Source organism: Microtus pennsylvanicus, chromosome 1, assembly GCF_037038515.1.
Source record: "Microtus pennsylvanicus isolate mMicPen1 chromosome 1, mMicPen1.hap1, whole genome shotgun sequence".
Classification (NCBI taxonomy): domain Eukaryota; kingdom Metazoa; phylum Chordata; class Mammalia; order Rodentia; family Cricetidae; genus Microtus; species Microtus pennsylvanicus.
In genome coordinates this window covers 198,791,926-198,817,771 of record NC_134579.1, presented here as the reverse complement: position 1 = coordinate 198,817,771, position 25,846 = coordinate 198,791,926, and the positions used below count along the sequence as shown (strand labels likewise).

Sequence of the window (25,846 nt, the reverse complement as noted above, 5' to 3'; positions counted from 1 at the left end):
CGTGGTTGTCTGGACAGGGCGTGTTTGGAGCCTCAACTGTTAAGTGGTTGGCTACTGACAATGGCTGCTGGAAATGCTGTGACTGCCATGTCTCCCACTTGCTGTGCTCTCTGCTCCGTGCCAACGCCTGTGTTACTAGGACGACAGTGTTACCACGCTGCTGATGCTCATGAATTAACCTTAGGGGTTTTTTGAGCTTGCAGAAGTTACTATATAGCTGTTTTATTTTTTCTCAGAATTTTCTAGGCCTATAACTAGGAATAATAACAGTATTTTGTTCCCATAATTTATAGCTTTTTCCCCCCATTACAAATAACCATGGCTAGACATTTAGTATGAAAAAAGTAGGGAAACTTTGCTCATTTAAAAAATGCTTTTAGGTTTTCTCTAGGTACTAATGTATTTAGCATAGTTTATAAAAACCTTTAATTCTGGCTTGTCTCAGGCTTTTTTAAGCTAACACAATTTTTACCTGGGTGCTGAGGATGGAACCCAGGTCTTCACGCTTGCACAACAAACGCTTTATCAAGTGAGGGATTATCCTGGCATGGGGCTCACTTTATAAAAATCTTTTACTATGATAAACTATACTAATATTCTTTGCATTTAAGGAGTTTCTCCTGTTTTGCTACCATTTTATATGCATTATTTTTCTATGATTAAAAAATTTCACACCAAAACATAAACAAAGGCAATAAAATAATAAAACACATTTGTCACGTATCCGCATGCATGTGGTGTAGTGAGGATGGTATAAAAGAAATCCATCATAGCTGAACAGTGATCCTAACCCGCTTCTGTTCTAAGGAACTGCAGTTTTCAGAGAGTCCCTTCCTCTCCCCAGACCTCAGAGAGGCCCCTGCTTTTAGTTGTTAAGAAGACAAATTTGACATGAAGTTCCTCTGACTTCTGCTAGCTCTTTCCTGAGGCAGGAAATGGTTCAGGCTTAGGGTAGAGGTGAAAACCCTCCAGCGAGGAGCCCCTTGGCAAACTGCTCAGGACTCCTTTTGGAATCTTAGTGGGAGTTGCAAAAGCTGGGGCACCACACCCCCAAGCCTCCTCCTGGATTTCTTAGGGAGGTGAGCCTTCCCTTCATCTAGGAGTCACAGCTGCTGCCCCGGAAAGTCTCCCTTTTAGCAGAGAAGGGCCTTGGAGATTCTCTCCCTTGTGAAGAACAGCAAACACTCCCTAGCAGCCCTGCACAACCTTCCTACAGTGATCACGAAAGGCTCTGGTTTCTAAGCAAGGGCAACAACTTCCTCCCATCTTCACATCCTGATCTGGTGCCCGTCTCCCAGGGATACACCTGGGTGGGTGTGCAGAGTGAGAGAAACCAATGGAAAATAGTGACACTTGAGGGTGCTTATGCTGGCATCAAAACCAGTTCCTTCAAGAATTAGCCACTATTAAAAATCTTAGTTAAATGGACTTTTGAAGCCATTTGTGGTCAAAACAGAAGACCTACAGCACACGAGAACAGCAGGGTGTGAGGAGTGATGCCCAATGACCCACCCATTCTAAGCTAACGGTCTGCGTCTGGACAGGGGGCTATGCTTATCTGACCAGGACAAAGCTAGACCACTGCAGCTTGGTACTTCTCACAGCCCAGAGGATGGAACCTCATAGTTTTCACAGAAATCTCAGTAAGTCCCCGGATTAGAAGAGTAGCTGGTCAAGTTGTGGACTGTGCGCCAGTCTCCCCCACGCCGTCCCTTTTGGTAAATGCATTTTATTGAAACGCTTTCACGTTCATTTATTTCTATGTTGTTAACATCTTCTTTTATGTAGTGGCCGAGTTGGCTAACTGCAACAGAGACCAGCCGGTCATCAAAACCTAAGACGTCGTAACAGATCAGTTTTTGGAAAAGTCTGTTGACCCCTGAGCTACGTTCTGGAGATCTCAAAGCTACTGGCTAACTGACCAAAGGGCAAATCCTTTGAGTAGTTCACAAACTGAGATCAAGTTTACAGGACTGGATGGGCCAGGAGCACCTGAACCTGGGGAATTCACCAAGCCCTCAGGCAGGTGGGAGACTTTGAAACAATGACCAGAATCAGTCACTTCTGCACTCATGCCCCAGCAAGTACCTGACCAGGTTGGTCCCGATCTGCTGTCTTATTTCTTGCCTTTCTTCTTCAGATGTTCGCTGCAGGATGTTTTTGTCCTCCAGTTCTTTCTTGGATGGTCTATTGCCAAGTTTGATGGCAAGAGTGTCCCTTCGCCGTATCTTACTTGCCAAAGCACCTGAGGATTGGGAAGGGGCAGAGATACAGGTACATCAGTTTTTAACCTAGCAGGGCTTTGGTTACACGTGGCTGAACTTTAACAGGACCTGAGTCAAATTCTTTACTTGCGTGCAAGAGGGGAAGCTTAATCAGTTCAAGGGCGTGTGTGTGTGTGGGGGGGGATTTTGAGTTGGAGATAATTCGTTTTGAAAAAGAACTAAAGGATTTTTTAAAAAATGTTCTGGAAAAAAAAAAACCCAAGATAGCATGAACACACTTGGAAACAGCACCTCATCATCTGGACGGAGCTCGAGGAGGTTTATTCTGCTGATTTGGTGGATCATGGAAATCGGTGATTGCACAAGGCTTTTGCTTTCTTTTCAAGTCAAGAGCTTATCCTCGCTCCTTTTCTGTACAGTTAATCCTTGTCATCCCCTTTCCCCCAGCCAGGCGTTATGCTGGCAAGGAGCCTACACTATACACAAATGCTTTAACCCTCAGTCACCCAGGCATCCTTAAGCCCCCAGCAGGCAGTAGCTATCAGGTGGGTGCTAAGGGAAGGAAACCTAACAAATTTCTGCTGAGTCATTAATACACTGATAACTTTTAATCATCTGTAAATCCAACCCCACAGTGAAATTCTGCCAAGTCACGCTCCTCCTAAGTTAAAAACAAAAAACAAAAACTAAAAACCACAACATTTTAACAGCACATTCTAGTCATCTAATTAGACACAGTCACGGCTTTGATTCATCTCTAGGATTCTTCCTTTCTAGAAGGCATCCTGTCTTTGCAATGGTGGACAAGCAAGCATTTTCAACTCCAACCAAGAATTTGTCATTCTCGACTCATTCCCCTCCCATCTCTCTTTAAGCCACAGTATAAAATAAGTGAAGATGTCTAACACTTCCAGCAAGCCAAGGAAGCCCCACCCTGGCTGATACTCTTTCTTCAAGAGCAGGTCCCTGGAGGGATGGGCACCTTTGTCTTTCATGAGAAAAACCACTGTTCTTAAAAAGCTTAGACTGTTTGTATCAAGACAAATCTTCAGTCTAACTCATTGTCAAGGGTGTGGCACACCTATGTTGTATGTTCTTCTGGCAAAATCTGTCATCATGAACTAAACTTTGGGATGGGCACACTTTTTTTTTTCAGTACTGGGAATTGAACTCGTGGAATTATGCTATTCTCCAAGACTGCTTTTACTTTTTAGCTAGAATAAATATATTTTTAATTCGAGAGAAGAAGGTGAGGGGAAGAAAGTGTTTAGCGGTGGCTAAGGAGATTTTGCACTGCACAGTAGGTGTTTCTCTGTACGACACCTGCTGCTCTACTTCTTGGAAATATTCTTACTTTCTCCGCTGCCGTCATCATCATCATCCTCTTCCTCATCATCATCGGTGTACAAGATGGGTCCGTCTGAGTCAGAGTCGTTGGATTGGTACTCTCTTGGGGTCTCACCCTCCGGGGCACTGAAGGATTCTGAAGAGTCTCCCGCCTGCCCGGGGGTCAGCAACTGAGGTCCAGCCTTTCCCAGCTCATCTTTGGTTGCAAAGCTATGAAGGGCAATAAAGCAGAGGGTAATGTGAAGTCCAGAGCAATCCTTATGGATACCAACACCGCAAGAAGCATGCTAGCCTCATGAACATCCTTCATGCTGGGAAAGGGTGAAATGCAACATGGGACAGTCATCCAACATCACTAACACGGACGTTCTCTGGGGCATTACTTAATTGTTGAGGTTTTAGATTTTGCATTTGCAGAACATAAAGGTATTACTAGATGTTCTCTAACACATCCCGCAAATGAACAGAGTGAAACTGGACTTTGTGAACCGATTCATCCATGAATCACGGGGCAGTAGAGGAGACAGTAGTGGGTTAGGACTGCTGGAGAAACATCTCACTTAGTAAAGTGTTCGCTGCACAAGCTGGGATTCCTGAGCTTTCAATTCCCAGAGCTCACATGACAAAAAATATAGCTGTGTTAGTGCTTGCTTATAACCTCAGTGTGGGGAGGCAGGGACAGGCAGATTCCTGGGGCTCTGCCTACACTTCTTTTGTGCTCTTCAAGTCTAAACATAAAGCCTCAGCACCTCCACGGATGTTTCTGGATCACTCAGTTGACTTGCTCGCCCCATTCCTCTGCTCTCATGGTGACCCAGAGCAGAGCTCAGTATCCCTGATTTGTCTGCCTTCTGACCCCTACCATGCCTTTGACACACAGGCTTCAGAGAGTTCTGCATCACAGCACCCAGAAGGGTGTCATACAGGAACACACATCTCTTATTAATATTAGAATAAATCCCATTTTCTTTCCAGCCAGTGTGTCAACAGGATAAAATTCCTTGATCCTCTCCGTGCTTGCATTTCTTCATGAACAAGACCGCCTCTTACAGGACTAGAGTGACACCTAAGACACCAAGTCTTAGATGGAGGCTTTAAAAGAAGGGCAATATACTGGGGGAGGGGCAACGATGCTTTGTCGTTCAGTTGGGTAAAGGTCTTACCCATCTTCAAAGACTAATGAAGTTGCATGGGATGACAAAAATATTTAATTTCAAAAATAATGTAATCATTATTGTAAGATACAGAAGACCTCCCAAATACTTTGTGATATAAATAGATGAATTCAAATTTGGTGTTTTCACAGACAAAAAAATATTAAAAACCAACCTCAACCCTCCTCCAAGACAAACAACAACACACATGAACGTGTTTTGATTGTTGCACACAGGCAAACTTCATTAGAACAAAAGGCATTTAAAGCTGGTTCTATGATTAGAGGCCCAGGCACTTCCAAGACTCTACCTTTTTTTTTTTTTTAACTTAGAAAGAACCCAACAAGGCCGGGTGGTGGTGGCGCACGCCTTTAATCCCAGCATTCGGGAGGCAGAGGCAGGCGGATCTCTGTGAGTTCGAGACCAGCCTGGTCTACAGAGCTAGTTCCAGGACAGGCTCCAAAGCCACAGAGAAACCCTATCTCGAAAAACCAAAAAAAAAAAAAAAAAAAGAAAGAACCCAACAGCCTAAGTTGTTTTCAAAAGGGTATATGAAATCTTTGAGTGTGTGTGTGTGTGGGGGGGGGTCACCACTAATTTTGAATGCCTTCCTCTATCACTCTTAAATTTTGAGATAGGATCTCTCATTGACCCTGGAATTTAGCATCCCAGCTAGACTGATGGGCCAGCAAGCTCCCGGGATCTGCCTGTCACACTGCTGCCTTCCTATCCCGACCCTGGCGCTACATACATGCATCCCTATGCCTTGCTTTTACATGGGAGCTAGGATCGACTTAGGGTCCTTTGCCTATCGAGCTGTCTCTCTAGACCCTGAAATCTCATTTTTAATTATGTGACATCAACATACCCCAAAATCTCCCATCTTAACAATTTTAAAGGTACCGTTCTGTGTCATTAAGGACATTCAGGTTGCTGTATAATTATCACCATGCAACTCTAGAACCTTTTCATCTCTCTAAAATGAAGCAGTGTCCCCATGAGCTAGTAACCCCTCACACTACGCTCTCTGTGTCTGTGATGCTGACTGTTTTATGAAGGCTCGCGTAAAGGTAATTATACCAACTTCTGGTTTGACTTATTTCACTTAACGCGATGTCAAGGACGCCTACGTCCTAGCAGCGGCGAATTTCTTCCTGTGGGGGGCTGGATGATATTACATTGTGTGCACATGCCACACTTCGTTTATTCATTCATCAGCCAATGCCCAGTTGGGCTGCTACTGCCTTTTGGTTACTGTATATTAACGCTACACACTCTGGTATACAAATCTACTTCCCCAATTTCAATTCTCTTGACTATAAGCACAGAAGGAGATTGCTGAACCGTATGGTAATTCTGTGTTCACTTTTTTGGAGACAACACAGAATGTAGTGCCATTGGAAAGAAGTGAAGATGTCTTTTTATGGACAAACTTTTCCGTGGTCCAGATTATTAGTCGATTGCTGCAGAAAGCGATTCTATTTTGAGGATGCTGTCACTATGGACAACTACAGTATGTTTAAAGGTTTGTCAATTAATAACAGCATCTGCTTATAGCAAAACAAGGTACTTCAGGACTCAATCCTGTTAGTCACTAATTGACTGTGTTAATTATGTTGATCTCACTGTTGATATAGTATTCTGCAGTGTGCAGAGTTCGGCAGCAGTTATTCACAGCTCATAACTATTTAAAACTACAAGGTGGTTGGAGAATTTACAACACGGGTCCAAGAAAGGCTGTAAGTAAGTAGCCCACCCAACCTGGCCAGTGCAGTCTGGGATCCAGACTGAGACCGCTAGTCTACTTACTAAATGTTATATTATGAGATTATTATAATTAGTTAATAATAACTGTGCTCCACGTCTGCATTGGTCAGCTCACACCTCCACCCTTATGGTTCCTGAGAACACTGGACAACATTGAACATTACATAAATTTTTGTCAAGGGGACTCAACAAGTCATTTTTAAATATGACCTCAAGTGGGTTGAATTTTTTTTTCTGCTCCACACTACAGAGATGCCTGTGTTATGGATAGAGCTGTAAATGAATTAAAAACAACATACTGAACAGCAGCCTGTGAGATAGGAGGAGAGGTGGGCATTTTTAAATACAACCACTAGCCCTATTTCAAGTTTTGATATTTGTATCCCAAACAGAAGGCTTTTCATACTATGACAGAGTTTTCACACATTGGGCGACTAAATATAACCGAGGAAAAGTTCTAAGGAAAGCAAGGGAGTGAGAGCCAAAAACCCTAACTCAAATTCCACTTGAAAGAGAGAGAATTTGGGAGAAAATCTGAGACACTGCATTTTCCAGGCTCATTAAGTCAAGGGCAAACACAAACTACCCCTGAAGAATGCATTATAAAGTCACTCTTTGCATTTTAAAAATATACTAAGAAGAAAACGAGCTCTTCTAGGAAACTCTGAGAGTGACCCTCGCTGATGGGAAAATATATGATATACACCCTCAACGTCCAAAGAGACCCAAGCTTATTCCCTTTACTCGGGGTATCGCTGGAAACAGAAAACTTACATTTATTTCTTTATTTAAAAATTCTCCATGTACCTGGGGTAACTAAGGCATTAAGGTCCTAGTAGAAAGTGTGGCGCTTAGCGTAATTAATACAGTCCCTAAATGACCATGGAAATAAACTGAGGAGAGTCAGGTTGGCGGTGGATATGAGTGGTTCTCCGAACACTTACAGCTACCCAAAACTGCCTTCCTTTTTGCATAGTGAACAACAGACCCAAATACAGCATCCACTTTCTGAAACTGAAACCTTGTCTTAAACACACATATCCCGAGCACGCTGATTGATTAAAATCATCTCTTCGGAACTAGCCTGTCTGGCTCACAATTATGCCTTTGGTGTTTACAACCTTGTCCAACAGAGAACAAACAACCTCCCCCCATCACACCCGGAAAGAGAAAAAGTTCAGTTTGAAGTGCTGAGCAACACTACAACCAGAGGAAGGTGTGCTGTGTGCTGGAAGCAGTGAGGACACTGGGCTAAGGGTGTGGACATGTTCCTTGGAATTCAAGTCTTGGGAACTTCATCTTTGATGCACTAGCACTGAAAGGCAAGGCCTCCTGAGGGCAAAGCCATAATGAAGAGAGGAACTCCATTACAGAAAGGGCTCCTGGGACAGGGTGAGCTGTCTTGCTCTCTTGGCCCTGCCACCTTCTGCAGCAAGAACTTCCTCATTAAATGCTGGTTTGATTTAGACTTCTGAGCCTCTAGAATTTTGAGCTTATACATGTACTTTCATTATAAATTACTCTCTTTCAGGTGGTCTGTGACAGCTTCACCAAACAGACCAATAAAGATAGTCTATCAAAATCGGGCGGTGGTGGTGCACGCCTTTAACCCCACCAGGTCTACAGAGCTAGTTACAGGACAGCCAGGACCACACAAAGAAACCCTGTCTTGAAAAAAACAAAAAAAATTAAAAAAATCCAAACAAACAGATAACATATCATTTATCTCAATATTTTCTGTCTCTTCTCGCTTTTACTAAAATGCCAGGCAAATAGTTTGTAATTTGATATTTATCGATCATCCCTAAATTTTCCTTCAAATGATAAAAAGGAGAAACATGAAATAGGTTCAACTTTAGATCTGAGTCTTTCCTAGACAGAAATGATAATTGCATGATTGGTAATTGCATCTATTATATACTCTGCTAGTTTGTCTTACCTATGGGGCAGGAGGTCTAACTTGCCTACTTCAACCTCAATAGCATATTTATAGGATTTTTTGAGGGGCATCAGAAAAGGAGCCAATGAGCTCCAGGCAGCTGGAGAACGATGGGCCACTAGCCCATAGAGGGCAAGACCTAGTTCTTTATTAGACTGAGTTCTAACCGTTATGTTTTGTTATCTTCCTGAACAAAACTAAGATGATGCGACCACTGTTGGGCCTTCTTTAGACTCTATGAACTCCGTTGTCCAAGGCCGCTCACCTTCAGCACATCACTGACAAAAGCTGACCTTGGCTCACACGTTCTTACTGTCACATGACAATTCAGTGAGTATGCATTGACGGCCTATAGCTCGTCACACTCTACACTGGCTGCTAGGGACACAGAAGTAAGTAAGGCATGCTGTCTAGTTCTACAGAATGTATAGGAAAACTCTTCTAAATAAGCTACCAGTCCTGTTAATACATATTAGAAGATGTCACAGAAGAAACTACGATTCAGTGGAGAATTAGCAAGGAAGGGGTCACTCTACTCTTGATATGAGTAGATCCAGAATTTTAAAGAGTTCTTTACTGTTGGTCTTAATTTTCCTGGGGAAGAAAGCTAGGTTGTTACAGGGAGATGAAGCTAAGCAAGCATGGATGAGTGATCTGGGACCAAATAATATAGGTTTAAAACAAGGACCAGAGGAGAAAAAAGGAAAATGTCTAGGTAGAAGAAAAAGAATGATGGTCTATGTTGAGAGAGGCTCAAAGCATCCTTGGAAGGCGTACGGGGCCAAAGTATATCTGTTAGCATCATCACTGTCATCACACAGCCTATGGGAATTCCACCTGGTGAGACCACGAGTGTGGTCACCTAACATTCAGCACGTTTAATACAGACAGGAGCAGACTATATCCTTTTATTCCAAGAGAATATTCGAGTAGCCTGTGCTACTTAGACTGTGTCCCAACTCACCACTGTGCGTGTTCTCTGCTGCCAGTTAAGTCGGCGCTTGAATACGGAGTGGTTCTGCTTGTCGGCTCTTCAGTCCAAAGGAGCTGATTCGGGTCTACGGCAGAGATGGGCAGGGTATGTCCATCACTGACTAGGACCATGGCGGTGTCCAAGGCAACAATGCCCTGATCCTCTAGTGGCAGAGGCAGGGCAGATGGGGAGGGCAGTGGTGCCACAGGATGTGGAAGGATGGTCGCCTTGGATTTGCCTGTGGCTTGCTCCTCAGCTCCAGCAGCTGCCTCCTGTTTGAGACTCTCTAGCCCAGCGTCTGAGGGCTCCCCTTTAAGACTAGATGTCTCAGCAGTGGTGGTGTCGGAGGACAGTCGGGACACTGCCGTCTGCTTGCCAAACTTTTTCTTGCCCTTTGTGGTCCCCACTATGCCTGTTTTGCTAGCAACTGACTCCTTGGACACTTTGGGGCGAGAGGAGGTGGAGGAAGCAGATGCTGAAGCAGATGCTTTGGAGCCAGTTGTTTTCTTCGGATGAGAAGAACCAGCTAAAAACAGAGAAAGTTTTGCATTGAAAATCAAAAAATACAACACTCTTTAAGTGACAAAGTTGCAATTGTCAATGACATTTGAAATGCTCCCTTTAAAATGCATCAAGTCAAGGAATGTTAAGAAAATTGGTCAGTAATCATAGTGGTCTTGTTTACTGTCTCCTCCCAGCCTCTCAGAGAGGGAACAGTGACATTCAAGAAAAGTAAAGGGCAAGAAGCCCTTGTCTCTCTCCTCCATCTTCACCAGAAACAGCTTAACAGGACAGCTGCCCTTTGTTCTGAGTTACTCTTACAGACCTTGGTCCTAGGAAGGGGATGGATATGACGGGCAAGCTGACTATAGGACACACACGGGACCTTGCCAATGACATTCCTTCTTGTTTCTTTCTGGGGATGGAGAGAGGGCCCATATTCAGAAGAAGTAGGGTATATATTGCCAGCCTCTTTCTGGGTCACAAGTAAATTCATTTACCCCACTACCTTCCAAGTGGTAACTCCAAGGCAACTGCTCCCAAAACTCCAGGGAAAGAAGTTTGTCCTGCTGGCCTACACTTCCACCTGCTGTCGTGAGGGGAAACAGAGAGGGGACATTCACAGCAGAAAAAGACACCCCCCCTTCAAAACACCAAACCACAAGGAAAAATTGTTTGCTGTGGTTTTAAAAAAATATCTACATGGGTGGAACCTGAATAATCTGAAGAGGAAGAATGTCACTCCATGCACGTGTGTGTGTGTGTGTGTGTGTGTGTATCTATGCCTGTGCGGTTCCTCAGGCTTAGCCCTCGAGAGGGTCTTCCTCTGCAACACGGTTTGTTTGAGCTCCTGGACTCAAATGATTCTCTTGCTTCTTCCTCCTGAGAAGCTGCGAGAGCACACACACTTCAACTTTTCCAGAATTTCCAATCCCATCCACGCTGGCCATCCAGTGACTTTTACTTTCTAATGTTCTAGGAAAGCCTTCAAAGGCCTACCTTTGCTTACTTCTGGATAGAGCTGACGTCAACTAAGCAACTTCCCGGAAAACAAGTTAGGTAGTCTTTCTTTTTTCCTTTAAATTACATGTATATATTTTAATTTTCCTTTATGTCACCTTAGGAAATCCATTTAAAATCCCTTGTGAATATTAACTAGTTTCATGGCCTTTTTAATCTATATTTTCTCTGAATATTACTTCTATTACGATGCTACATATTCTTCCTTCCTAAGAGGGGGCTAAAGTTTCTTTCACACAACTATCAAAAAATGCCTTGTTAATGCACCAGGGAGGGCCTTCCTTCCCATTCTGCACACAGGTATCACAGTGACTTACCTCTGGAGGCAACTTTATTGATGCCAATGAGAAAGTTGAAATAAAGAACAAACAGAGGAACAGACAATGAGACATATGACTTCATTAATTTTGACATGTAAAGAAGCCAGTCTTACTTAATGACAAGATTTAGACTCACAAGGAGTCTAGTTAGGGTAATTACTATCTTAGACACACACACAACAGCTGGATTTCCCCTTTGCCAAATCTGGGCTTGTCTGTAGGCTTAATGAACCTGATGATCTTTCTCTGATTACAAGTTAAACTCATTAACCGTACTAAAAAAAAATTAACCCCACTCTAAATTGATTTTTAAATAACAAAGACATGAAGCATTTTATGTTTAAACACGTTCAACTGTTTTTCTTAAGTTAAATAGATCCCTTCTTCATATCCATTCTAATGGTATTAATTTTAATATTTTTGAACCTTTTTAGTTTTTGACAGAAAGTATTTAATGTCATCCTATTTTAGAGAAAAATATTTTTTCTCAGTGCCTGGAGTGACTCTTGAAGCCCTATTTGTTAGGTTGGAAACCTACACCTCAGCCTTTTGTTGATAGTAAACAGACAAGGGGTAAGCATAACCTTTGCTTTTAAAGTCTCTTCTGACAGGAGGGGGTTTGTTGACCATAACCTTGGTTAAGAAGGAAGCTTTACCTCTGCGTTAAAAATGTTTGTTAATAGCAACAATGAGAAGAACAGAATCCTGGCAAAACCAAGGATGTTCTAGACTAAAACGTGGTTCACCAAGGCATCTACGCTCAGAGGGAAAATTAGGTGACGGCTGTTTTCAGAATGTAAGACATATAATGGAAAACCCAGGGACCTCAATGCAGCCTTGCTTCTCGGTGACAGTCCCAGAAGTGGTCACATTCATAGGAATAGGAAGGGTCCTGCACATTTTGCCTTAATACAAAGGACAGATGACAGCTCTCTAGCTTATTATCCTCTTAGGGACATCAAATCATATGTTAAATTTTCAAGAAAAAAAAATATATATCAAGATCTGTAATGAATTCTGTGTCCAGTCTTTGTGTTCATTTCCAGCTTTCTTCCCAGCTGAGTCTACAGTGAGCTCACACCACCCAGAGAAGGAGCGAGGGAGGAAGTGTATGCAAGACAGGCTCTTAATTCCCAAAGACAAAGTGATGGTCTGGGAATTCTCCTTACTGAGTAGCTCCGCGCCTGTGTTACTTCACACACCACTGCTAGGCTTCGCAAGGCCGTGAGGGACACATAGGCACCAATAGGAAAAGCCACTGAGTCCCCAAGGAAATGACCTTTAGGCGCCGCTGGCTCATCATTCTGGGACATTTCACTTCAGAGAGATTAGAAGAGGCCTGTGTACCAACGATCAAAGCGCGGAAGAGAGAAACCCAGGGAGAGGTCTACTTGCACTCAGAGAACTGCTACACTGCCAACTAGACCAGTCTTTGAATTTCAGTATGACGAGTATAAATGACAAGAGAAAAAAGATCAACGCCAAGGCAAGTTTTTGCAGTTAATTTCTGGAAAGCTGCTGCCGAGGTTAAGGGAAATAAGATGTGCTACAATACAAAAGAACTGTATGCACACGTGAATGGGGAAACGTCATCGAGCATGGGAATTCTGAGTGGTGTTAAAAGACAGATGACACAGGTAGCAGGCATCATGATTCCATGAGACAATGGAAGCGGCACTTCGCATTAAACTTGTAAGGTTGAGAAACATATGAAGTTGCAAATGTCCAGTCACGATTTGTAATGGCAACATGTAATCACAATGCACTAGGACACTTTGACCTGTTGGTCTGCCGAAGTAGTGAGGGGGTATCACCGAGCATCAAATCAAATCCATCAAAATGATGTTAAGTGGAGTAGGAAACAGGGGGATGTTGCTGACCATGTATATGAGCCTTTGCCATATCATATTTATCAGAGGACAGACGACTATGGATGTTGCAAGGTGAAGACTTTATGATCCGGCAAACCTGCCAAACACCCATGTCACATTTTAACATGCGAGTCTAGTGTATTTTAAAAGAGGAATAGTAACAGGTCACCACAAACTCTCACGGACAGGTCTGGATACTGGCTCATCAGGTCAGCCTCACTCCCAGGCACACTAAAGGAGTGAGTCTTATGCATTGACTGTGGAAACCAAGACTAACAGTTCATAGTTACTCCAAAGACAACAACGTTAACTTTTCTTAGGAGATAACTACTGGGGAGTCTCTGAGACATTCTTGTGCTCATTGGTATTGTGCCCTGAGACAAGAAAAAAACCACACTCCTGGAAGAAGCTACAGCCCCATCCCAGAACCCAACATGCTGAACTCTATCCAATTATGCACTAGGGCATACTCACCAGCCTCCCGGGCAGTGTTTCGGCTTGTTGGCTTGGGTGGAGGGGTTGGGGCCTGCTTACTGGGAGCCTTGACATTTTTTCTATTAGGAGGCACTTCATCCCCTTTGTGGCTGGCCCCAGCAGTGGCCCCTTTGGGAGGCACAGGAGATTTTTTGGGTTTAGGTTTAGGTTTAGGCTTAGGAGGAGCTGTAGGAGGTAGAGCAGGAGCAGCCGGTGTTTCAGAGTGGATTTCAGGGTTCTCTACAAATGAGAAAGTGAACAGAGCAGACTGATACAGACACACACCATAGGAAAGCAAGGAGCAAGACATGGCGGGAGTGATACATACAGGTGGCTTTATGACATTTGGGAGCCAGGCAGTGTTTGCATCAGAGGAAGCAAAGTTTGGAGGCAAAACAAAAACTAAAAGACAGACTGGGGAGGGTTCTCTGGGCCCATCGATCACTCCTTTGATAAAAGGCGACACAACTTACTTCGATGATGTTACATGAAGGATTAGTGTCTGTGTGCGCTAGCCAACACCGTTATTCCAGCCTGCACTCTGCTGTTGCCGTATGAAGACATGGGCAATGAGTGCTAAACGGAACACCATCACCAACATAGGAAAAGTGGAGAACCCTCCAGAGTGACAGATGAAAGCAACGGACACACTGCCACAGGTGAGACCGATAACCACAGTAATGACTGCACTTCCGGTTATCTTTAAAACTTCACCCCCCATCCACCAGAAGTCTTAGTGCGGCCAAAACAACCACGTATGTGCTACGCTCTGGGAGACTCTGGGGGCTTTCGACACAAGGCGCTTGGCAGTCACACATCAGTGTGCTTTCTCGTTCTCCCAGCGGGGCATGGCAGCTTCAGTTTCTACAGTGATCTGAGCCATGACTATAGGCACACAGAGTGCAGGATAAAAAAGCTGGCTATGTCTTATCTGGCACACTTCCATCATAGTTTCGAAAAGACAGAGCAGAGATTTTACAGACAGAAGTTGTACAGAAGAAGGGAGGCCCCATGAGAGCTGGAGGGGAAGCAGGCTTTGCTCTGGGGACGCTGACAGTGGATTGCATCCCCACGTCTCTGTTATTTGCAATCGTGACTGAAATAAATTAGAATACAGCTCCAGTCCAAAGAACTAAGTGGCATCTCTTTTAAAATGGAGCACAATCAAAACTAAAGACAGTGACAACCCTAGTCAGCCTTTACTGACTAGGTCTTTCCTAGTGACCAAGAAGGCCATGCCATACGTCATATGCCGTTACCATTTCTTCTGTTTTGTTTCTTATCCTAGTAACCAACAAGGGAGGGACTTCCCCCTTTTAAATCCCACCCTCTGTTAATCAAACCATGTGTCTTCCTGAGATAGTGATTTCAGTTACAGAAGTTAATCAATAAAACCTTCATGTTGTAAAGTTCTTCCTTGTCCTTGCCCTAGCCCTGACTTTCACCAAATGTGGCTGTCCAGATTGACCTCTTCTACCTCTGCATGGATCCGGCCTTACAGTCCAGCCACCTCACATCTCTGAGGGGCAAATTTGTAATTCTGCTTTTCTGGTCAGGTGGGAACCTTATCCTTCAACATACAGTGCTGCCTCCAGTCCACTGGGTATGAATCAGGGGTCTAGAGATCCTCCTGTCCTTGCACACCCTCCGCCCCATGCTAGAACACAGAAGTGCAATACCATACCTGGTTTTATGCTGAGGGTGCTAATTCAGATCCTCTTCTTTGTGTAGCAGATACCTTACCCACTGAGCCACACCCCAAGCCCTAGAAGACTACTCTTTATCATATCTCTGTGACTTCAGTTTCTATCACATGGCCTTGCATGGAGATCAAGTACAGTCCCCTAGAGAGTGCTGGTTGGTGTAGCACTTGGAGTCTTGATTGTTGTTTAAATATTTCTGAACCCAATGGGACATTTTGTGTCTTTCTGCTTGATGCTTAGTGTTGCAGAACATATAGTTAGCCAGTGTGAGACCCCAAGCTCAACCCCTAGCATAAATAATAAACTATTCCCAAACAGTCCAACTTTGTGCTTGGGAGGAAAAGGTGGACTAGCTCTCTGACAGCTGAAAGTGCCGATTCCTACACCACACACAAGCATGAGCAATTCTTTGGAAACTATGGAGCATTCTTCCTTAGCCTCCCAACTCTGCCATGACAGGGCCCTGTCAGTGCCTACCACTTACAACCTCGGGGTAAGTTGTGTGTGCTCAGGTGAATACACAAAGGGTAGGTTTTTCTAAGTGGATTACAATTGTCTTCTACCTGAAAATCTGTATCTAATCGAATGCAATGTCTTAAAGGTTACGTCTGTTCTTTGAATGGGACTGGCTGATAGTATTGGCAATCGGTAGAAAACACTCTTTACTTGTGTGTGGGTGGTAAGGAATTAGGTTCTATTTTGACTGTGAACATACGATTCAAAGGCTTTGTGCAAATTGGTGGTGGAGTAATGGAACATTGTCCTTTTAAGGGGATGTTATGAGCGCTGTCTATTCTGGCTTCCCGATAGGAGTCTGGAGAACACGCTGTCAACTCCACTTGGCTCTCTCATTCATGTGTAGGGCTGAGGTCCAGTGTTAGAGCAATCCAGGACTAGGTGTATCCTGCACCTGGTCTGAGATGCACTTCGGGTCCAGCTCCTCTCTCTCACCTGCCTGTCTTCTCCCCATCTCCCCTAGGATTTTGTTTGGAAAGATGTGGCACAGGGAATCAGCTCTGGTCTCCGCTGAGAGTTCCCTGGCTTTGGTACCGCAGCCTGCTCAGAGCTTCCTGACTATTGCCTCTGAGCCACCTGTTCTCTTTGGGGGATCTGCTTTTGGACAGAGGCCACTCTTTATTTTCTCTGTGTCCTCTGCTAGAGTTTTACTCAGGCTAGTCTTTCAGTGCTGTTTATGGAACAAGTAAGTGTTGATCAGTGTTCCTTCACCAAAGGCCTTCCCTAATCATACCATGGAAACAATGCTGAAAAACTTGCATATTTCATGTGGTTAGATTGGAACAGAGTGTAGATCTGATTTTGTGTCTCAAAATTCTAAGGACATCTACTAAGAAAGAATAGCAGGAGAATAAGAACCTAGAAAATGTTGAGGAAGAGGGTTAGTGTCGCCAAAAAGGCCCAAGGTTGCTAAACCAACTGTAGAATCAGGTTCCTTCAGAATCCCAGAAATACCCTCATAGCCTAAACCAAACCCATCCACAGAGCCAGGGTGGTGGATAGCACCTGGCATGTGCTTTGCTTTTGAATATTTTCTTAGACAGAGTCAAAAGTAAATCAGGCTTTTTTTTTAGAAGTAAAAGATATAGGACTAAAGAAGTAAGAAGTAATTCATATCTTTATCGATAAGCACTTTCTATTTAGTCTTATTCTCTGTGCTATTACTCATGAGTGATAATCTTTTTAGCTTCAGGAAATGGCTCCCATTCTCAGGACTTCTCTCGGCTCATGGCACAGCACCACGTGGGATCTGTCTACCTAAGAGGGAGCTCCAGCAGCCGCATGGTGGCACACCAGCACTCCCGGCATCTCCCTCTGCTCGTGTACTGATGCTATCATGGAATTTACTTGACTAGAAAGAACTCAATGTACTAATTTGAGGGATACGAAAACAAACCCTGTCTCAGCCATTCCTTGACCTATCAGATCTGCCATCTTTTCTGCAGAACACCACGGCCTGCCAGTTTAACTAATATAAAACTGTCAGCAATGCTCTATCATGCTGATATGAGAAACATTTTTCCTTTCTAGTCTGGACAGTCACTGAGTGGCAATGACACCCACAGGGACTAGGGACAAACCACAGATTGATAAGACATCTAACAGGTTGTTGAGACAGGAGAGGTGGAATGGAAGAGAATAAAAACAGGTATCTGTTCCCTACCCAACCAAACTCACTCCTTGCCATTGAATCTCCTTATAATCTGTTGGCTCTCTTGTTATGTTTCAGAAATATTATCATTAAAAGTATAAGCTAATGTCCTATAATTAGTGTTAATAAACTTAACTAGATGTTTTTTGGGGGAGAAATTAAAGAAGGTCCTATAAAAACTATGTTTAATCTCCGAGGACAGCAAATTAAATTTCCAATAGCTTATTGAAGCTTTTAAAGGCTGATTGCTGCATATGCAAAGGACCACAGGGCTTCAGTCTTCCAAAGGTGACTTTCTAGTAGCAGGGAACTTAATAAAGGCCTCCTTTCCCTCCTGCCTGCAGGAGGATCTGGATCAAGAGAAGAGATCCACTTAAAGGAATTTCTAGGAGTTCTAAAAGTATCTACCCAATGCAAGGGAATCTGACAAACCTTATAGAAATTAGGGAACATACTGGAGATGTTTCCTGAGGATCCTTTCTTATGCACATGGAAAAATTTATTCAGAAGTTTTTGGCTAAACCTTTCCCTATAGGATGTAGCAAGCAAACTAGAAGCAGGCTGAAGCAGGAAGTAGCTTCAGTGTTCAGTGAAGTCAACCAGGGAAACTGGGAGTGATGGGGCCTCTCCATCTCAGTTCCTGGCATGGTCCAGAGCCTTCTGCATAACACCGGGCTCCAGTAGTTTAGTGAATAAAGGAGTCAACATATTCTTTTGAGAAATTTGGATTTGGAAAGAGGAGAAGTTGGGTTTTGTATAAGCTAATGAATATTCTATGTTACAAAGGTTTCATCAGCTCAGGGTTTCTGTAAGTATAAGGCTTGTGTGGCGTTGTGATGGATCCGCCATTCCATATTCATGAACATTCTGGCGGACCCCATTAGACATGTATTTACAGTATCTGATTCCGAGCACACTCAAGAAATGGGAGTTTTTAAAGAGAATCCTGGGAGAACCAGCATAATTGCCTATGGTATATTCTGAAACTTCCAAGCACACATGTAAATCACAGAGCAGAGGAAGTGGCATTGAAATCATGGCTCCTTAGGGAACTCCTCCTTGGCGTAGCTTAGAAATGTCTAGCCCTTAAAATACTGGGGTGGACGGGTGCATCAGTTACTTCCTGCTGCCAGAGAGAGAGTCTAGACTGAGAGAGGTTGAGCAGCTCACGTGGACCAGATACAGGGGAAAACAACATTCTGACTGCTTGTGTCTTCCACCTTGAGAGAAAGTTATGAAAAGGTCATTTCCAGGTAAATGTAAAGCCTGAAGGGTCCAGTCCTTGCGGTCAGTACCATTAATTAGCTCTCCTTATTAACACAAAAGCGTAGTTACAGACAGATGTGTTTGTAACAAAGCAAATAGCATAGTTACAAACAGATGTGTCCACCCGAGGAGGCCACCTGTCTCTCCTTCCTAGCTTCCTTTCCTCTCTTCTCCCAGTTTGCAAGCCTCCTCCTCTCTGCAGGCTCTCTCTAGTTCTCCACACTGGGCTGCTGGGCTGCGCTCCAGGAGATAACAGGGGATTCTCTTTATTTTACCTGTCTTATCTTCTGCCTTTTCCTCCCGAGGTGGTGTTTTCTCACTCACAGGGCCATCCCCTTCTTCGGGTTTCCCTACATTCTCCTCTTGGGTAGATTCCTCTCCGATGTGTATCATGTGCCCGTTTGAATTTTCAAAGTTAACTGTTACATCTCCATCTAAAATCGGAAAGAAACACCTCGGTGTCTAACTTGATGGCTTTCTTCAAAAGTCATTTTCCCCGGGGACTAGGACTGCAGGGTCTGGGTTCCTGTTTCTGTCCCCGGGAACCAAATCACCACGTTTCCCCAGCAAAATTCTTTAAAAGGCAAGAGGTAGAAAATCTTTGGTTTCGAGGGAAAGCAACAATGAAGGGAGATTCCTGTGCCATTTTAAGACACTAGGTATTGCCTAGTGTCTTAAATCACACAGTACCCCAGACCAGCAGCGTTCCTCTGTCCTTGTGTTTAGGTTTGGTTGAAGGAAACAGTTAGGGTTTCTTTTGCATCCAGAAACTGAATGAAGGAATGATCTGAAAAATGGAACAAACATTGTAACATGTCAAAACCATGAGGTGAATGCAAATATACAAATAACATGAAATGCACTTACACGTACAGACAGCGGGTGGGATGATGGACCAGGCCCAGGCCCCAGCATCTGCGGAGCACGTGAGACAGTGTCCACGTTCTACACAGCGGCGTTTAATTGTGGGCATGTTAGAAAATGTCCACACTCTACAGAGCAATCAACTGTGACCTTTGTTCAGGGAAAAGATGGCTTTAAGGCTAATTTCATTTTTTTAAAAAAACTTTCTTCATTATGAAAAGAACAAAAGCTAATTATAGCTAAAAATACACATCAGAAAACAAGTTAGAGAAGAATTCTAAAAAATTTACTGCTTCAAGTAGAATTCCGCACATATTCTGAATCATAAAGACTAATTTTATCTCCTGGACTGTTGTAAGTCCTGGAGGTGTTTAAAATTCAAGGATTTTTCAGAATTCAGTGGTGTTTGGAGAGATTACCCCAGTAATTATTCCCATGCATAGAAATATTTAGGAGACTCTGCTACCACCATAAAAAGAAAAATTAAGGAATCCAAGTTTTGATTTCAAACTAATTTGAAGAAATATATTAACAGAGTCATTTCTATACAGTTTTTAAAATTAATTTCTTGGAAGTCATTAAAAATAGAGATCATAGCTGGGCAGTGGTGGCTCATTCATGCCTTTAATTCCTTCACTTGGGAGGCAGAGACAGGTTGATCGTTAAGTATGAGGCTAGCTTGGTCTATAATGTGATTTCCAGGACAGTTAGAGCTAGACAGAAAAACCTGTCTTGAAAAAAAAATTATTTCTCAAATTTTCACTTTTTTTTTCATAAAATTCACAGGCCTTTTTGTCAAAATGAGAAAAAAAAGACCATGACATTTCCATAGATAAAGTAAATAGGAATGATGCCATGTTGAAAACGAAATGGAATTGTCACTAAGTCATATGGATTCTAAGGACCTTTATTCTGATTCCTATAGAAAAGTAAAACAGACAATAACACAAGGCAATACCATTATAAATGAATCTTCACAAGTTCGATACTAGTAGATAAAACATTGGACTTGAAGCAACTAGTTTTAAAAAGAGGAATAAGGAACATACAATACACTGACAAAACAAAAGTATTGTAAAATGAACAGCAAAAAAATTTCACTTCTTTATACATAAATCCTTACTTTTAAAAGAATGCAGATAGAGATTTTATTTGGGATTTCTGATTATAGTTAGTAGAGTCCTAAAGTCATATCAACAATAACTTAATGCTACTTTAAGTGATCATATTTTTATTAGGTTAAAAAATTTATTTTTAAAAAACTTATTTGGGAAAAAACAACTATAGAAAACCTTGAATGTTACCACAATAGTATGCACAGCAAAAGAAAGTCACGTGGAAAGGTACCTACACTGAGTCCTGAAATAAAAACAGTGCATGAAAAGGCAGTGGCAGAGAAAAGAGGATTCGTAGGAAATATGAAGTTTATAAAGCCAACTAAGTGAGTGGCATCTATATCTTGAAAGCTTTCATAGAAATCTGTGCTAAGGAAGTTTTCTCGGAATTAAAATAAACTCAGTCCCTGGTATAGGAAACAATGCCAGCAAAATATAAGCCCAGTCAGAGAAGATGGTGCTGAGTCAGGCCTAGGCTCTAGGGACAGGTGAGAAACCCTAGAAGAGATTGTGCCTGCAGAGGAAGGGGAACTCACCAAATCACATTCAGCTCAAAGTAAAAGCAGGGAAATCATTACATGAAGAAGATCGTGTATGGCAAAAAAAAAAAAAAGTGATTCTTCGGGGGAGGGGGAATCACACTAGAATATATGGAAAGAGGATGTCAGGCAAGCAGGTGAGACACTTGCATGCCTCGAGAGAAGATGAAGGCAAAGTCGTCCATGTGGACTGAACGTGGATTAGAGCATGTGGTCAGAGGTCATTTGGTGAACTTTCAGATTGAAGCTAAGCTTGGTGTGGAAAAACACAATCTGGAAGAAGTAATAATCACAGTCAAGAGGGAGGGTACAGGATAGGGTGGGGTGAGGTCACAGCTATGGCAGCTGCAGGGACTTTAGGGGTCTATTTGGGCCACAGAACGAAGCTCATCACTGACATGCCCTGTCAGGAGTTTCAGTGATACCAAGGAGACAGAGGCCAGGAGTGCGTCTTCACTGACGGAGGGAGGCTGTCAGAGAATGGCAGCATCCAGTCTCTCAGACAGGATTCTCAAGGTAATTGTTTTGGGGGACGGTGACAGCTAAAATGAGAAAATAGAAAACTATTTTTTCTAGCATTTGGCTAAAAACTGGGAGATTTCCAACGGGCATCCTTAGGCACTTTCGACTATTAGCAATTCTGGTATTTTAGATGAAAACCGTGCCAAAGTACAAAGTAAAATTCAACCAACTAGCAGTCTCCACCAAAACTCTGAGTTTGGAAATGCATCTGGCCCGTAAGCTCTACCATCAATTCTAATAACAAGTTTCAACCATGATTTCCCCCTTTTCTTTTTAATGAGATTTTATTTTTAATTTTCAATTCTGTGCATGTGTGTATCTACATGCAGACATGTGCACTTGCATGCATAAAAACCAGAAGAGGGCATCAGAGTTCCTGGAGATGCAGTTACAGGCAGTTGTGAGCCTTTAATGAGAGTGCTGGGAACGAAATTCATATCCTCTGCAAGAGCAGTAAGCACTCATAACTGATGAGCAATCCCTCCAGCTCCCCTTTCCTTTCTTTAAAACATTTTCAAATACGGGATACTGAACAAATGAATGCGTCACTCCATAAAGCTGATTGCACAGGGTTCAGTTGCTCATTCTGCATGCCTATCTCCTGCATGCATACCTACCTCCTGCATGCATGCCTACCTTCTGCATGCCTACCTTCCGCATGCCTACTTCCTGCATGCATGCCTCCTGCATGCATGCCTCCTGCATGCATGCCTCCTGCATGCATGCCTACCTCCTGCATGCCTACCTCCCCGCATGCCTACCTGTATGCATGCCTACCTCCTGCATGTCTACCTCTTGCATGCCTACCTCCTGCATGCCTACCTCCTGCATGCCTACCTCCTGCATGCCTACCTTCTGCATGCCTACCTTCTGCATGCCTACCTCCTGCATGTCTACCTCCTGCATGTCTACCTCCTGCATGCCTACCTCTTGCATGCCTACCTCCTGCATGCCTACCTCCTGCATGCCTACCTCCTGCATGCCTACCTTCCTGCATGCCTACCTTCCCGCAAGCCTACCTCCTGCATGCATGCCTACCTTCTGCATGCCTACCTTCTACATACCTACCTCCTGCATGCCTACCTCCTGCATGCCTACCTCTGGCATGCCTACCTCATGTATGCCTCCTGCTAGGAAGGGGAAGTGTGAGCACTTTTCATTTTTTAAAGCTCCGAGGCAGGAAACAAATAACTTCAAGGAAATAGCATATTGAAAAATACAAAAAGGTCATTGGCAAAGATGAGTGGGAAAATTTTTACAAGTCAGAAATGGAAGGAAAATTTCTAGAATTGTGATGGCTTGCTCAATCAAAATAATATTATTCCATTTAGATTTTCCTCACTCCTTCTGAAGCAGCTATGCAATTCTTAGCTGTACACTGGGATTATTCTGGTATTGGAAAAAAACATGACATTTTAACTAATATACAATGTATGCCCCAAACTATTATATTCTTTATAAGGAACATATATGATCTATCTATCTATCATCTATCTATCTATCTATCTATCTATCTATCTATCTATCTATCTATCATCTATCTATCTATCATCTATCTATCTTCTATCAAGCTATAGAGAGGGAAGTATTATTATTTAAATTACAAATCAATATTATTTCATTTCTTCCCATAAATTCTCAATAATAATAATTCCCCAGGAAACTTGGGGGAATGAGGAGAAGAATGAGATAAATCACCAGCATTGTAGCAAAATACCCTTTAGTTTTAACAGTGGTAGGAGCAAAGAAAATATTATGGACTTATTTATTTGGCAAAATAACCAGTGCGGGTGTCTTCTTCGAGGGTCAGTCTTAATTTCTACACAATACTTGTCTTTTCTAATCAACTTCCCTCCTTCACAGGATAGAGGTAACAGGGAAGAGGGAAGGAAAGAGAAAAACAAAATGAAACAAACAAACAAAAAACTCCTGGAGAGAATTGTCCTTAACAAGGTGAGAGGCAAGAAGATTAAGAGAAACACAAGAGGAACAGATTTCTTGGGAGAAAGCAGAAGGCAGATTGAGTCATTCAGTCATGCTTTATTGATCTGTGAACACGGGTGAGTCTCTCAGACAACGCGAGGGATGAAGCTGCTGCTATCTCTTTTATTGGCAGAGTTTAGGAACAAGCAAGGCGCAAACAAACCCAAACTGAACTCGCTCAATCGATGGGGTTTAACTTGATTAGAAGAGCAAAGCTTGAGGTTGCGGGGGAAGGAGGCAGGCAAGCATCGTGACCTGTATCTCTAGTTACTGGCGCGGCAGCCTGAAGAGCACAGTTAATAAAGCAACCTCTGGAGAAGGATTGACCAGAAAAGTCACCATAACACCTCAGGTTTCCATAACACCTCAGGTTCTTGGCCACCCACAGAGACATCCCAGGTCGAGGCAAGATTCCGGGCATACACTTGTGGCTGCTTTATCTGACAGTGACCATGGTCACTTTAAATCCCGAAAGAAAATAACAAAGCAAAGAATGAAGAATCCATTAGTTTAAATGTAAGATGGATTTTCTCACCTTGATCAGGCAGTTCTTTAAGCAGGCCCCTTCTTATCAGCTCCTCTCTACTCTGTCTGGTGGAGATCTTCCTCTCTAACACTGGAAAAGAATAAGCACAAGTAAGAATCAAGTCATTGCTTAGCAAAATTATCAACAGTATTCAAAGTACTTAAGCACATTTATTCTGTCCACATGAAGGTTCAAAGCCCCGTTTGGTTTTATGCCCATCGAGAACACTTGTCTACACAGTACTGTTAGCACAGCAAGGACACAAGGAGTCCATGCATGACTGAGGCCCAGTCACTGTATCTGGCCAGGATGATCATGTCTGAAAAGGAACCCAGACATTTTACCGTATACCGGCTATGGAGCACAGAGGCCACTCGGTGTTTTTTCTCTGATAATAGTGCTTTCTGAAATGCATGCCGACACAGGCCTTTGCAGTGAGATATCCAAGTGTACAACAGGAGAGAGTCATATGAAGTGATTTCATCTCTGTGTTTTCAGCATAAGTGATTCCTGGATTTTATACACATGCATAGACCATGTATGTATAGATAATGTTCATGTATACACACACACACGGTCTATGCATGTGTATAAAAGGTGTGTATGTATAGAAGTGAGGCTGTCGACGGGAAAAGGGGATTAATAGGAGGAGGGACTGGTGGGAAAGGAGATGGTAGCAGGCATGAGAAGAATATACAATATAGACTTGTATGACAATATCCTTATTTATCAGTGTCTGGTAGAATGAAAACACACAGTAAAAAGAGAAGAATAGAAGCCTGAAGGCTGGAAAGCCAGATAAGTGTAGGGATTTTCAGAAGATTTAATGTTAGTTCTTTTCAAAAGCCTTTAAAATTACATCAATCAATCAATTCATTAATTTGTGACTGCATATACCTCCACACATGCTACGCGTGTATATGTAGATGTCAGGGGACACTTTCGGGAGTCAGTTCTGCCATATGGGTCCCAGGAATTCAATTCAGTTCATCATGTGTTGTGGCAGGTGTCTTTAAGCCATCTGCTAAGCCGTCTCACCATACCTAAATTAGTTCTTTTTTAAAATTACAATTTAATTTTTTAATTATTATTTATTTTATGTATACAGATGCCTGAGGAGCCAGAAGAAGGTATTGGATCCTCTGGGACTGGAGTTATAGACAAAAGTTGTAAGCTACTGTGTGTATGGGAATTAAACCTGGGTCCTCTGGAAGAGCAGTAATGCTCTTAACCATTGAGACATCTCTCTAGCCCTCCTAAATTAGTTCTTAATGCCAAAAAAATCTAAACAACAAACAAATACAACACAAAACAAAAAGCCACAAATCATAAACAACCCACAATGTTCCTGTAAACATTTTATCTGAATCCTGATAAGAAGGGATAACGTTTACTGGTTTCTTGTTTGATGTTTATTTATTTTGTTTTTTCCCCCCCTTTCACACCATCAACTCAAAAGTTTAACACAATGGATCTCTGTAAATTTTCCTTTCTTCAGTCATACACTCTAGAGGTTCTGGTACATCCCTTGACAAACCTTAGGGAGGATGAAGAAGGGAATTAAGAACGG

General features: G+C 42.8%; 1 protein-coding gene across 8 annotated transcripts in view; it reads right to left on the bottom strand.

Moving 5' to 3' along the window:
* Positions 1 to 25,846, bottom strand: part of Phactr2 (phosphatase and actin regulator 2) — a 268,456-nt gene that overhangs the window by 41,157 nt on the left and 201,453 nt on the right. For 3 of the 8 annotated variants that reach the window (XM_075948759.1, XM_075948789.1, XM_075948779.1), the window contains exons 3-6: positions 24,286 to 24,366; positions 9,397 to 9,931; positions 3,580 to 3,782; positions 2,089 to 2,245 (exon numbers count right to left, since the gene is read on the bottom strand). In XM_075948759.1, the coding sequence (XP_075804874.1) occupies positions 2,089 to 2,245; positions 3,580 to 3,782; positions 9,397 to 9,931; positions 24,286 to 24,366 (976 nt within the window). Of the gene's footprint in view, positions 1 to 2,088; positions 2,246 to 3,579; positions 3,783 to 9,396; positions 9,932 to 13,591; positions 13,832 to 19,002; positions 19,162 to 24,285; positions 24,367 to 25,846 lie in introns of all 8 variants that reach the window. The other 5 variants (XM_075948751.1, XM_075948731.1, XM_075948741.1 and 2 more) reach the window with 3 other exon arrangements.